Below are 13,605 nucleotides of genomic sequence, written 5' to 3'. Positions count from 1 at the left end.
ACTTCTTGATATGGTCGATTTTGATGTCATTTTGGGGATGGATTGGTTGTCACCTTATCATGCTATATTGGACTATCATGCCAAAGACCGTGACCTTAGCCTTGCCGGGGTTGCCTCGATGTATGGTCGAGAAGGGGTGTTTAGCTTATTTGGCATATGTTCATGATTCCAGTGCGGAGGTTCCTTCCATGGATTCCGTACTGGTTGTTCGTTAGTTTCAAGAGGTATTTCCTGCAGACCTGTCGGGGATGCCACCCGACAGGGATATTGACTTTTGCATCGATGCTCCGGGCACTCAGCCCATTTCTATTCCGCCATACCTTATGGCCCCGCCAGAGTTGAAAGAATTGAAGGAGCAGTTGCAAAATTTGCTTGATAAGGGCTTCATTAGGCCCAGTGTCTCGCCTTAGGGTGTGCCAGTGTTGTTTGTAAAGAAAAAGGATGGATCGATGAGGATGTGCATAGATTATCGGCAGTTGAACAAAGTCACCATCAAGAACAAGTATCCATTGCCGAGGATTGATGATTTATTTGATCAGCTTCAGGGTGCCAAGGTGTTTTCAAAGATTGATTTGAGGTCTGGCTACCATCAGTTGAGAATTAGGGCATCCAATGTCCCTAAGACGGCTTTTCGGACTCGGTATGGGCATTATGAGTTTCTAGTGATGTCATTTGGGTTGACAAATGCCCCAGCAGCATTTATGGATCTGACGAACCGAGTGTTCAAGCCTTATTTGGATTCCTTCGTGATAATTTTTATTGATGATATCTTGATCTACTCCAGCAGTTGAGAGGAGCATGAGCAGCATCTTCAGATTGTTCTTTAGACTTTGAGAGACATCCAGTTATATGCCAAGGTATCGAAATGTGAGTTTTGGTTAAGTTCGGTGGCATTCTTGGGTCACATTGTATCGGTAGAGGGTATTCGGGTGGATCCTAAGAAGATCGAGGCAGTGAAGGACTGGCCTAGGCCCACATCAGCTACAGAGATCCGGAATTTCTTGGGTTTGGCAGGTTATTACCATCGGTTTGTGGAGGGGTTTTCATCTATGGCAGCCCCGATGACCAGACAAACCCAGAAGGGTGCCCCGTTCAGGTGGGCGGACGAGTGTGAGGCGAGCTTTCAGAAGCTCAAGACAGCTTTGACTACGACGCCGGTATTGGTATTGCCTACGGGTTCAGGGCCCTATACAGTATATTGTGACGCATCTCGTATTGGACTGGGTGCGGGATTGATGCAGGGTCGCAAGGTTATTGCATATGCTTCGCGACAGCTAAAGATCCACGAGAAGAATTATCCAGTTCATGACTTGGAGTTAGCAGCCATTGTTCACGCGCTGAAGATTTGGAGGCACTATCTGTATGGCGTGTTGTGTGAGGTGTTCACGGATCACAAGAGTTTGGAGTATTTGTTCAAGTAGAAGGAGCTCAGGCAGAGGAGGTGGTTGGAGCTATTGAAATACTACGATATCACCATCTTGTATCACCCCCGGGAAGGCCAATGTAGTGGCCGATGCTTTGAGTAGGAAGTCAGCTAGTATGGGCAGCCTTGCGTATATTCCAGTCGGTGAGAGACCGATTGCACTAGATGTTCAGGCTTTGGACAATCAGTTCGTGAGGTTGGATATTTCTGAGCCCAGCCGTGTTCTAGCTTGTAGTCGCTCGTTCTTCCTTGTTTGAGCGTATCAGGGAGCGGCAGTATGATGATCCTCATTTGCTTGTCCTTAGGGACACATTGCGGCACAGAGATGCCAAGTAGGTTACAGTTGGAGATGATGGAGTTTTGAGGATGCAGGGTCGTGTTTGTGTGCCTAATGTGGATGGGATTCGCGAGTTGATTCTAGAGGAGGCCCACAGTTCCCAGTATTCTATTCATCCGGGCGCCGCTAAGTGTATCATAACTTGCGGCAACATTATTGGTGGAGGAGGATGAAGAAGGATATTGTTGCATATGTAGCTCGGTGTTTGAATTATCAGCAAGTAAAGTACGAGCATCAGAGACCTGGTGGTTTGCTTCAGAAGATTGAGATTCCTAAGTGGAAGTGGGAGCGTATCACTATGGACTTCATTGTTGGACTCCCACGGACTCAGAGAAAGTTCGACGCAGTATGGGTTATTGTGGATAGGCTGACTAAGTTAGCGCATTTCATTCCTGTGGCAGTTTCCTATTCTTCGGAGCGACTGACAGAGATTTATATCCGTGAGATCGTTCGTCTTCATGGTGTGCCCGTCTCTATCATTTCTAATCGAGGTACGCAGTTTACCTCGCATTTCTGGAGGGAAGTACAGCATGAGTTGGGTATACAGGTCGAGTTGGACAGTCCGAGCGTACTATTCAAATTTTGGAGGATATGCTCCGCGCCTGTGTTATTGACTTTGGAGGTTCTTGGGATCAGTTCTTGTCGTTAGCAGAGTTTGCCTACAACAACAGTTATCAGTCGAGCATCCAGATGGCTCCCTACAAGGCATTTTATGGTAGGCGGTGTCGGTCGCCGGTTGGATGGTTTGAGTCGGGAGAGGCTCGGTTATTGGGTACGGATTTAGTACAGGATGCCTTGGATAAGGTTAAGATCATTCAGGATAGACTTCGTACAGCTCAGTCCAGGCAAAAGAGTTATGCCGACCGTAAGGTTCGTGATGTGGCATTTATGGTCGGAGAGAGAGTGTTGCTTCGGGTGTCACCCATGAAGGGTGTGATGCTGTTTGGGATGAAGGGCAAGTTAAGCCCTAGGTTCATCGGTCCTTTTGAGATCCTTGATCGAGTGGGAGAGGTGGCTTACAGACTTGCGTTTCTATCAGGCTTATCAGCGGTACATCCAGTGTTTCATGTGTCCATGCTTCGGAAGTATCACGGCGAGCCATCCCACGTGTTAGATTTCAGCACTGTCCAGCTAGACAAGGATTTGACCTACGAGGAGGAGCCGGTAGCCATTTTAGACAGGGAGGTTCGCCTGTTGAGATCGAAGAGTTATCCTTCGGTTCGTGTGCAGTAGAGAGGTTAGCCTGTTGAGGCAACTACCTGGGAGTCCGAGTCCGACATGCGGAGCAGATATCCCCATCTTTTCACTAGCTCAGGTACTTTTCTATGTCCGTTCGAGGACGAACGGTTATTTTGGAGGTGGAGAATGTGATGACCCGAAAGGTTATCTCGTGTTTTAGAATCCAATTCGGGGTTCCAAGGCCTTCAAACCACATTATCTTTCTCCTCGGTCCGGGCGCATTTCTGGAAACCCTCTATGTGAAATTTTGAGAAAATATCAAGCTTTGCCTTTAAAAGTTAATTTTGGTTGACTTCGGTCAACATTTTGAGTGAAAGGACCCGGACCCGTGTTTTGACGGTCCCGGAGGGTCTATAGTAAAACATGGGACTTGGACGTATGCCCGGAATCGAATTCCGAGGTCCCTAGCCCGAGAAATAAATTTTTGAAGAAAATTGTTAAACTGGAAATATAAAGGTTTTAAGAATTTATTAATATTGATTTTGTTCATACCGGGTCCGTATTGTGGTTTCGGATCCCGATACAGGTCTGTTATAATATTTATACCTTATCTGTGAAATTTGGTGAGAAACGGGACTGATTTGACTTGATTCGGACCTTTGGTTAAGAAAATAGAACTTTTGAACTTTCTTTAAAATTTCATGAAATTTGATGCTAAATTTGTAGTTCTAGGTGTTATTTTGGCGGTTTGATCGCGCAAACAAGTTCGTATGATGTGTTAAGACTTGTGTGCATATTTGGTTTGGAGCCCCGAGGGCTCGGGTGAGTTTTGGATAGGCTACGGGATGTTTTAGACTTGAAAATTCAGGTGTTCTTGGCTTCTGCTGTCATCTAGTATGTCCTTCTTCGCGTTCGCGAAAGAACTCTCGCGAACGCGAAGAGTATGTTGGTTTGAAGGAGAAATCCTTCTACGCGAACGCGAAGCACTCGTCGCGAACACGGAGCGATGAGGGCAATACCCTTCGCGAACGCGACCAGGTTATCGCGAACGCGAAGCATGGGACCTGGGGGAGGGGAAAGCTACTCATCGCGAACGCGACGCTAGGCTCGCGAACGCGGGGGATGGGGGGAGTATGCCTCCGCGAGCGCGATGGGTATCTCGCGAACGTGAAGGCCTTAGGCCGCTGTGCATTGCGATCGCGACAGGTCTCTCGCGAACGCGATGAAGACCTGTCCAGTGATTTTAAAACAGAACCAAAGACGGGATTTCTTCAAAAAATCATATATATTCCATTAAAACTCAACTTAGGGCGATTCTTGAAGAGGGATTTCAACATCAAATCATAGGTTTGTGTTCTTAACCTCATTTCCTTCAATTTCCATCAACACCCATTAGATTTCTAGCCCTAAATCTTGTTCTTTCATGATAGAATTAGGAATTTTGGAAAAATTGGAGATTTTGCAAATTTGGGAATTTAGACCTCGATTTGGGGTCGGATTCCAAAACTAATTACATATTTGGGCTCGTGGGTGAATGGGTGAACGGGTTTTGGTCCGAACCTCGAGTTTTGACCAAGGGGGCCCGGGGCCGGTTATTGACTTTTTTTGGGGAATTGTTGGGAAACTTATAATTGTGCATTGGAAATTATTTATTTAGCGATAATTGATATTATTAAGTTAATTATGATTAGATACGAGTGGTTCGGAGGTGAAAACTAAGGGGAAAGCGGTGATTGAGGGATTAGGTATTGTTGCCTTATTTGTTATGCGTTTAGTTATTGAGTACGACGTATAGGTGAGGTGACGAGTATCTATACGTTGTTGTCGGGTCATAGCATGCGAGTGAATTTTATTCTTGTGACTGTTGTATTTCTTTATAAGTACTATTCACGCTTCAACTGGTTATTCTTCATGCTAAACAAGTCTTATTATGTTTTCCTGGTATTGGATATTAGTTGAGATTTATATCGTGAAGTTAAATATTGAAACGAGGTTGGTTATTGATAATTCCCTTGCTGGGTTGTCCTTGTTTCTGTTGTTTGGGTGAGGAAGAGTGTAAAGCACGAAGGGTGATGCCGTGCAAGATATTGTGAGTGAGTGTTAATGCACGAAGGGTGATGCCGTGCTGTTTCTATTGCTTCTTATGGTAAGGGCGAGAGTAAAAGCACGAAGGGTGATGCCGTGCCATTCTTATCTGATTTATATGGTGAGGTTGAGAGTAAAAGCACGAAGGGTGATGACGTGCATTTTCCGTTACTGTATTTAATTGTTGTTACTGGTTCAAGGTGCACTAGCTGTTTAAATTCTCTACTGTTGTGATTCTTATTTTTTTTTGCAATCCCCTGAGCATGTTTTCCCCTTCCCGTTATTATATGTTAAACTTTCATTTGTTGTTATTTTCTCGTATATGATTTAATTGCACAGGTTCATATTATTGTAGTGTCCTAGCCTCGTCACTACTTCGCCGAGGTTAGGCTCGGCACTTATCAGTACATGGGGTCGGTTGTACTGATACTGCACTCTGCACTTTCTATGCAGATTTCGATACGGACCTCGTTGACCAGAGAAGGGTTGCTGCCTTCAGTCCATCAAGAGACCCCCAAGGTAGATCTGCCGACGTTCGCAGACGCTGGAGTCCCCTTCCCTTTATCTTAGTTTCCCTGTTTTCTTCCATTTCGAGAACAGATGTATTTTCTTTAAACCAGTATTAGACTCTTAGTAGTTCGTGGATTGTGACACCAGATCTTTGGGTAGTCGTGTAATTGTGTTTAGATTGTTATAAAATTTCCGCACTTCTTATCTTGCTTTAGTTTAAATTATTGTTAATTACTGTTTTGGTTAGTGATTAGCGTGTTAGATCTTTATCTGTTGGCTTGCCTAGCATTCTAAAGGTTATGCGCCATCACGACCCTGATGGTGGGAAATTCGGGTCGTGACAATATAACCAAGATACAATTCAATTTATTTTTCCAAAATTATCCTCATGTATCTATCTCTAAAGATTCTTTTACTCCTCACATTAACTATGCTGCAATATTTAATTAAGGGTAATTTAGTCATACTAACTACTTTTGTCTAAAATTTAGTATTTTCTTAATGGGTATGCCCAAAGTAAATTGATCACTTATTGTGGACCGAAGGGAGTATTGACTTTGCACATCCTTTAAGAAATAATAAATAGAGTGCATAATTTATCATGGTACCCATATTAATTGGTGTATAGTCTTAATGAATTTGAAAAATGATTTGGAATGAGTAATTAATACTACGGGCAAAACAAGAAATATAAATTATTTTTCTCTTAATATGTGAAAAGTGACAGTAAAAATGAAAATATATTTATGGAATATTTGACAAGTAAAAGTGAACGGATAAAATATTTGGGTCTGAGCTAACGTCCCACGTTAACAAGCATTAACCAATTTTTTTTGACGTCATTCTGGTTCTGAACTCTGCCCAATTTACAGCTTGTATGGATGGTTGTTACATATCGTATCGTATCGTATTGTTACTTTAAAAACAGTGTTTGTTTTGATTGTTACTTAAATTTTATTGTATCGTATCGTTAAATCCGTCGTTACGTAACGATGAAATGTGCCACTTTATGTAACGACCGATTTGGTGTGGTCGCGTCGTTTCCTTGTGTTTTTCTATCAATCTCACCCTTCATTATTATTAAATAATTTTATTTTATCATTTACCCTACATTTTTATATACTGTATCATAATTTTTTTTTATAATATTGCAAGTTTATTCATCATATCACAGGTGCGTGATACCATGAAACGACGCCAAAACGACACAATCCATCCAAATATTGTATTCATCAAACAATACAATACAATACAATACGATACGATACGATACATATGAAACGATATGTAACAACCATCCAAACAAGCTGTTAAGAATGGCAGCTTTACTATAAGAAAATAGTAACCTGCCCAATTTATCGTTCTGGTTTTGGCTCTTGGCATTATCAATAAACCACATACTGCTCATTTGTGATGTGGCACCTCGTCGTCTGCCTATGAATTTGAACACACATGACACAGTACTAAGCTAGCGTTTGGCCTTAGCTTGTTTTGAAATTTTTTATTCGGCTGAAGTTTGGTTTGAAGATGAAAATGTGTTTGGACATAAGTTTTCAAAACATATTTCACTTTTTTTAAAAATAAATAAATATGAAACATAACTTATACCCCCAAGTTCTAAAATTATTACAAATACCCAACAATACCTTTATCAATAACATTTATTATATTATCACAAATCATAGTCCTGAACATAAATAAATTTAGTATAAAATTATCATTATTATAATGAACTACATAATATACTATCAGATGACCGCGAAGACGAAGCAACATTGTTGCAAAATTAAATTGTGGGCTATGTTATAAAATACAAAAGTTTGGTATAATTTTAAAAAAAATATAGTAGTGATATTTTGGCCAAAACCAGCTCTTGAACTGGTTATGGGATTTGGACTTTGGATTTTGGGAATTTGCCAAAATGTAGATAAAATCTATGGCCAAATATGTATTTGCCAAAAAAACCCCAAATATATTTGACAAAATCTATGGCCAAACACGTCCTATGTTTTTAATTTTAACCATGAATATGTTAGCTTATACCTATTATTTCATGTACTTTTTAAATTATACAAATTCTATTTTTAAAACTTGAAAAGCTTTTGTACAAATCACATGGGTAATTAGATGTTTTGAACTTCAGAGTTCGATAACTTTCACATGAGAGTATTTCAATATTTACAAATATTGAAGTTCTCAATATATAAATATTGATTTGGTCATAAGAATTTTCAAATACGAAAATGTTGATTTATTGAAAATTTTGTAAAACAATAGCTTCTACTCATAAGTTTTCAACCTTTTTTTTGTTCTAATAAAAATTTATGTTTTACACAAAATCAAATATCAAATACTCTCTTTGAATTTTAACCTCAAATACTTTTCCTGGATCCAATCAAAACATTATCTAAACACCTATTTGGGATTCTTTTTGAATAGGACTACGGTTGGACAAGTTTACACGACATATCAATCATTATAATAAAATTTTCACGTGGCAGAGAAATTCGTCCATGTAAATTGATGTTTGAGAATATAACTTTTGGGAAAAATGATTTTGTCGGATAGAGCAGAATAGATAAGAAATTGACTCTAAGAAGAAGCTATAAACACAAATACAAGTCAAGTTATGATCATATTGAATGACCAAATATAAATCAAACTTTTGTAATTCATATATATAGAAATCACTGAGAAAGCAATCATTGGGTGTACACTACATAAAATGACCAAAGTCTGTTGATTAAACTCATGTATAATTCAACTCCTTTGACTGCCAACTTCAGTATACCACACATGGTAATAAATTTCAATCAAAACACCAGAAATTTACAAACATCCTTAAATCACACACAACATGAAAAGATCCAATTTTACACAACCATGAAACGCAAAGCTATGCTTTCTACAAGCAACAAAGATAATTTAAACCTTAGATGACATGAAATTCTCCGCTTTCATGTACCTGCTTCACTTGCTTTTCATATTCATCTTCTTCGTCGTCCTCTTCTTCTATATCTTCTTCGTTCAATTCTTCTTCCTCCTCTTCACCTACCCAGCCAAAACCTCCAGTTGAACGGGAAGCTGGAGCAGGGGTCTTTGCCTCTTCCACAATTTTCATTATCATCTCCGGGCTCTGAAGGGAAAAGGTTGGATTTTCTTTTCTGTAATAAGCAAGCTGTGCTGCTTCTGTTAATTCCCTAGGCAAATTCTTCAAAAACCACGGGTGGGTTTTTATTTCTTTGATTGTAATTCTCTGCAAAAGAAATGTCCTTACTCAGACAAGCAAAACATTATATTCTAATTCACACTTGTTTTGGTTTGTCTGCTTTCTTTTCTCCAATATGGTTAAATTATTTACACAATTCGATCAAACAAATGCAGAGGTGCAAACTTAAATGAGTAGCAGATGATTTTGATGAATTAATCATTCTTCTTAATGTTGAAAAATTGAAGAGATAATGATAAAGCAGAGAGATCATATAAAGGAGCTGAAAAACATAACCCGATGGTAAACTGCTTGATAACTGCCCTAATAACACAAGCATCACAAAAACACAAACATAATGATAAATCCATTTGGATCTATTCTCTGGATGATTCTGATGCTCTTACCATTTGGAAGATATTTGATGAGGAATCATCACTACAGTAGTATTCAAAGACGGAAAAAAAAACCAAAAAAAGCAATAGCCCAAGCTTTCAAAAAGGGAGCAGAATAAAGAAAACAACAGCATTAGGATCCATCCTTCTTAGATAAACTCACCATACTAGACTATAGCAGACAACTAACTATTGCAGCTGTTTAAAAGACCAAATGAAGGGTACTGCACTTTGATCCAAAATTAGTTGGAGTTGACCAACCAAATATTCCTGTGTTTTATCGATTGAACATTACAAGCAACTGTGACGGTTTCCTGATAGTACAACTCGATAGTAATTGAAGGCGCAGAGAACACTGTGCCTTAGCGAGAACCATGGAACATCCAATTTACATATCCTCTAAAGTAGCACTATCAGAGTCAATATCAGGTTGGTGGGATTAGCAAGAACGACTATGAAGTTCCATTGCAGCAAAAAAGACAGCTTCAATAGATGTTTAGGTTATCCTCAAAGACTGATTGACATTTGGATAAGTTACGGCTTCAAAGGATATCATTTGATGCCATATTACAGTTGAAGGATTTGACTAGATTGTCACATTGATGACCTCACTGGAGGCCATCCATCAAATGCACATGCTGGACATAAGATGAAGAGGGTGAAAAAAGGTGAATGCACAGATACCCATTGAAATGATGTACGTATTAAATAAATTACACCTGCACCAGAGCATTAGCCCTCAAGTCTACCCAGGACTAAGCTCAGAAGCAATTCAAGCAAACTTTTATTAGGACAGATAACCGAGAGAGAGAGAGAGAGAGAGAGAGAGAGAGAGAGAGAGAGAGAGAGAGAGAGAGAGAGAGAGAGAGAGAGAGAGAGAGAGAGCATACTCTTGCTGGATTGGCAACAAATATGCGAGAGAGAAGGTGCCTACAGTCCTGTGATATGTGAACATAGTCGGGAATCTTATACTGCACCGACATTATTCGCTGTAAAGAAAACACGAGCAGAAATTAAAATGGCGAAAACTAATTCTATCATTTACTAGACTAAAGCTCGAAAGGCCTTTAATTTATGAAAACTTAAAGAAGAACTCACTTGGATAGTTTTCCGGAAGTTCTTTGGATCCTCCTGGTCTTCAAAAGGGTAAGCACCAACCAGCATTACATAAAGTGTCACTCCACATGACCAAACATCGGCCAGCTGAAATAATCACAACCACAAGTTACAAGTTAAATCGCTCTTTAGGGAAAGACGGGAGCGCACAATGCGGAGGAATTAATTGTGGAATCATCACTAGAAAAATTAACAGGTCTTATTGCCGCCACTTACAATGCTTTCCAGATTACTTATAATTTAAAAAAGACCAGAAGCAACATGTTGCTCCTACTGCCACAAAGACAGCTATGGTTTCATGAATGCCAGAGAATTAATAGAGTGTTGCAACTCTAACAAATGTAAAAGTTAATACAAGCAATTACAGATGTACCTTGCCGTCATATTCTCTTCTAGATAGAACTTCGGGAGCAATATAAGCGGGAGTTCCAACAGTTGATTTTGGCCTCGAATGTAGCAGAGACGACTGTGATTGGAATAAGAAAAATTTGTGCATATTAGCCTTTTCTTCTTCTTTTTTATCCCCTGTATTTTGTGCGCTTGAGGGGGGGATGGGTGGGTAGGGAGGGGAGCATATAAATTTTCTTAAATCACCCCGAACATCATCAGACCTTTGAGTATCCAAAATCACAAATCTTCAAGCGTGGTGCTGGACTGCCATCCAGTAGAGTATTCTCCAGTTTTAAATCTCGATGGCATATTTGCTGCAGAACAAAGACGCGTTTCAAGGAAACAAATCCTTTAGTTGAAAAAGGACGATTTGCAACAAACAAAGAAAAAGCACATGGATGAAGGGCACATTCACAAGATGCATCAAAACATACAGTCATGTGCATTTATTACAAGTCAAAAACTTTTTCGACTAAAAAGTTGCTCACCATGTTGTGACAGTAGCAGACTCCTGAAATAAGCTGCTGGAAGAAATATCTAGCCTGAAAATGTCAGCAGAAGAAACCAATGAACAAAAGCATTTCAAGGCAGGATAGAAAGGCCTTTAAATTTGCAGGTTTGAACCAAAGGCCTCCTTTACAATGTTTTTTATCCTTTGTATGTTTGGTCTACGGGAGAATTGACTATAGGCAGTTAAAAAAAATATAACTATACCTCATCTTCGCTGAACCTTCCGGCATTGCAAATGCGCTCAAACAGCTCTCCACCAGCTGCATATTCCATTACAATAGCAAGATGAGTGGGGGTTAACACCAACTGCAACTCAGAAACAATAACGGAATAGTTAGATTAGCTATGTCCTTAACAGTTTCCTGCCATTTTCAAAGCTAATCACCATTAAAGCAAATAGTGTGATGGGAAATAAAGACATATACTTGCCTCCTTGAATCGAATTATGTTTGGATGTCGAAGCGATTTATGATTTATGATCTCCCTTGCTACATTCTCATCAATCTACAGTCCAAAACCACCTCAAATTTATTAAACTGATAGAGGATCATAATATAAAATATATTCATGTGCTGCAGATATACAGGAACACAACAAACTGGAGAGAGTACAGGACCTGATTAATCCCAATTGTACAAATGATTTTTAAGAATATCCGCAAATCATACTTCCTCTAGCCAAATTAATATAACACTCTTTCATTTCAGATGTCCCATAACATTTGACAGCATTTCATTTCTATACAATCTTGAATCTTTCAAGAATTCAAATTAATCATACCATTCAAATTTTTGAACTTTGATATAGCCTTCTCTATCAAACTACCTTCTCAACCATTACTTTAATACGTTCTTCCATTATGACTAATCTCAATATAAGTCAAAATCAACATCTAAAACTCCGTGTACAATCAACAGGCAGTACAGTAGTAATTAGAAATGAGATACTTGACATTGAAGCAACTCAACAGAAGTTTGGACTAAATAAAAGATTTGATGATAAAAGAAACAATAGATTATGCAAACCTTGTGTCCCCTCTCAATATATTTCATAGCCACCAGCTCTTTGGTCTGCTTGTGCCTCATGAGCCTCGCCACTCCAAAATTCCCAGACCCTATTTCTTTCACCAGCTCGTAATTCTCCATCTTTTAATCCTTTAGAAAAAACACTTCTCAATATAAATAAAAACCAGGAAACCAAAACTACACAACTCCCAAATTGAGTTTCAATTCATGCGTTTCAGTTCAATTATAAATTGGGAAAGTGGGTCCTAAATTTAACGGTCAAAGGAACAATCTTTGTGGAGGAATTAAGAAGATTCTCACAAAATCCCAATAACCTTCATGCTCAATTACAAAATCAGAAAAGGGTATTTGGCCAATTTGTGTATTTCATGAAATTAGGGTTTTTGACGCCAAATTGTTGAAAAAGGGGGATTTTTTTTTTTTTTTTTGAAGGGCTTAAGAGCAATTGATTGAGGTGGAATTGTGGTTGAAAATAGGAAGCCAGCTATGGTAATTAGTGAAATTTAAAAGAAAATGAAGGAATAAGAAGGCACCAATGAGAGTTAGTGCATGGGATATATAGAGAGGGGAAAAGATAGATACAGAGTGGCTAAAGAGGTGTTATCAGACTGTGAGTGACAGGTGGAAGAATAATATCTTTATTCTTTTTCATGGTATGTACTTACTTTGGAATTTAATTAATTTGAATTTATATCGAATATTAAAAAATCCACTTCGAATAAATCATTCTCTATTACTATAATTATTTTTATGGTTTGAATCTGAAATTTCTGATTAAGTGTGAAAAATACTAGTAATAAATTTATATATTCTTATTGTAGCTTCCTAGAAAGCTCATGGCTCAACGTGCATGATGCAAGTATCTTTGTCGTTTAAAATAATGTGGCGATTGAGTTACTACAAACTGTTTGTTATAAATATATATTATTATGGACGTTCATTTAGTACTCCGTCGTAAATAAGCTTCCTGAAGAAGCTTATTCGTATAAGACTCCACCGTGAATATGTTTATCTATTTAGTACTCTATTGAAAATAAGCCTCTGAAGAAGCTTATCATTTTGGTACCCCGTTATGAATAAATATTACCACCGTAGAAGATTATCTATATCTGGTACAATAACAGCTTACAAGCAACGTACAAGCAGCTTACACAGCAGCTTCCAGTAGCAGCTTGCAGTAGCAGCTTACAAGCAGCTTACAGTAGCAGCTTACAAGCAGCTTACACAGCACCTTGCAGTAGCAGCTTACAAAGTAGCTTCCTTTTCCTCTATAAATAGAGGAGATTTCAGTTCATTATGTACATAAGTTTTGAAAGTTGAATAATACATCAATCTCTCTCTCTATACTTGTCTTTGATTTATTTACTTTACAGTTTTTACTTTATAACACGTTATCAGCACGAGACTCTGCTATTTTGAGCACTTAC

The 13,605-nt window shown here is 38.8% G+C and overlaps 1 protein-coding gene across 1 annotated transcript; it reads right to left on the bottom strand.

Annotated features, from left to right (window-relative positions):
* Positions 1–8,187: 8,187 nt before the first annotated feature.
* Positions 8,188–12,767, bottom strand: LOC109242002 (serine/threonine-protein kinase SRK2A-like). Its single transcript, XM_019408829.1, has 9 exons — positions 12,179–12,767; positions 11,583–11,657; positions 11,358–11,459; positions 11,132–11,185; positions 10,865–10,957; positions 10,627–10,719; positions 10,236–10,340; positions 10,028–10,126; positions 8,188–8,790 (listed from the first exon to the last, which is right to left on the bottom strand). Exons 1-9 carry the CDS (start codon positions 12,296–12,298, stop codon positions 8,467–8,469), a joined length of 1,065 nt encoding a protein of 354 aa, XP_019264374.1. The 5' UTR covers positions 12,299–12,767; the 3' UTR covers positions 8,188–8,466.
* Between the last annotated feature and the right edge of the window lie 838 nt (positions 12,768–13,605).

This window comes from Nicotiana attenuata, unplaced genomic scaffold (genome assembly GCF_001879085.1).
Source record: "Nicotiana attenuata strain UT unplaced genomic scaffold, NIATTr2, whole genome shotgun sequence".
NCBI classification, from domain to species: Eukaryota; Viridiplantae; Streptophyta; class Magnoliopsida; order Solanales; family Solanaceae; genus Nicotiana; species Nicotiana attenuata.
Note: the sequence above shows the minus strand (reverse complement) of the source record. Positions and strands in the feature narration are given on the sequence as shown.

What these genes read in the sequence shown, in the direction of transcription:
- LOC109242002 (XM_019408829.1), bottom strand. Translation starts at nt 12,298, where the DNA reads ATGGAGAATTACGAGCTGGTGAAAGAAATAGGGTCTGGGAATTTTGGA. An exon ending in ATATTGAGAGGGGACACAAG is followed by an intron (nt 11,658 to 12,178) that starts GTTTGCATAATC and finishes TTTGGACTGTAG; the next exon opens with ATTGATGAGAATGTAGCAAG. An exon ending in TCTGCTACTGTCACAACATG is followed by an intron (nt 10,958 to 11,131) that starts GTGAGCAACTTT and finishes TTTGTTCTGCAG; the next exon opens with CAAATATGCCATCGAGATTT.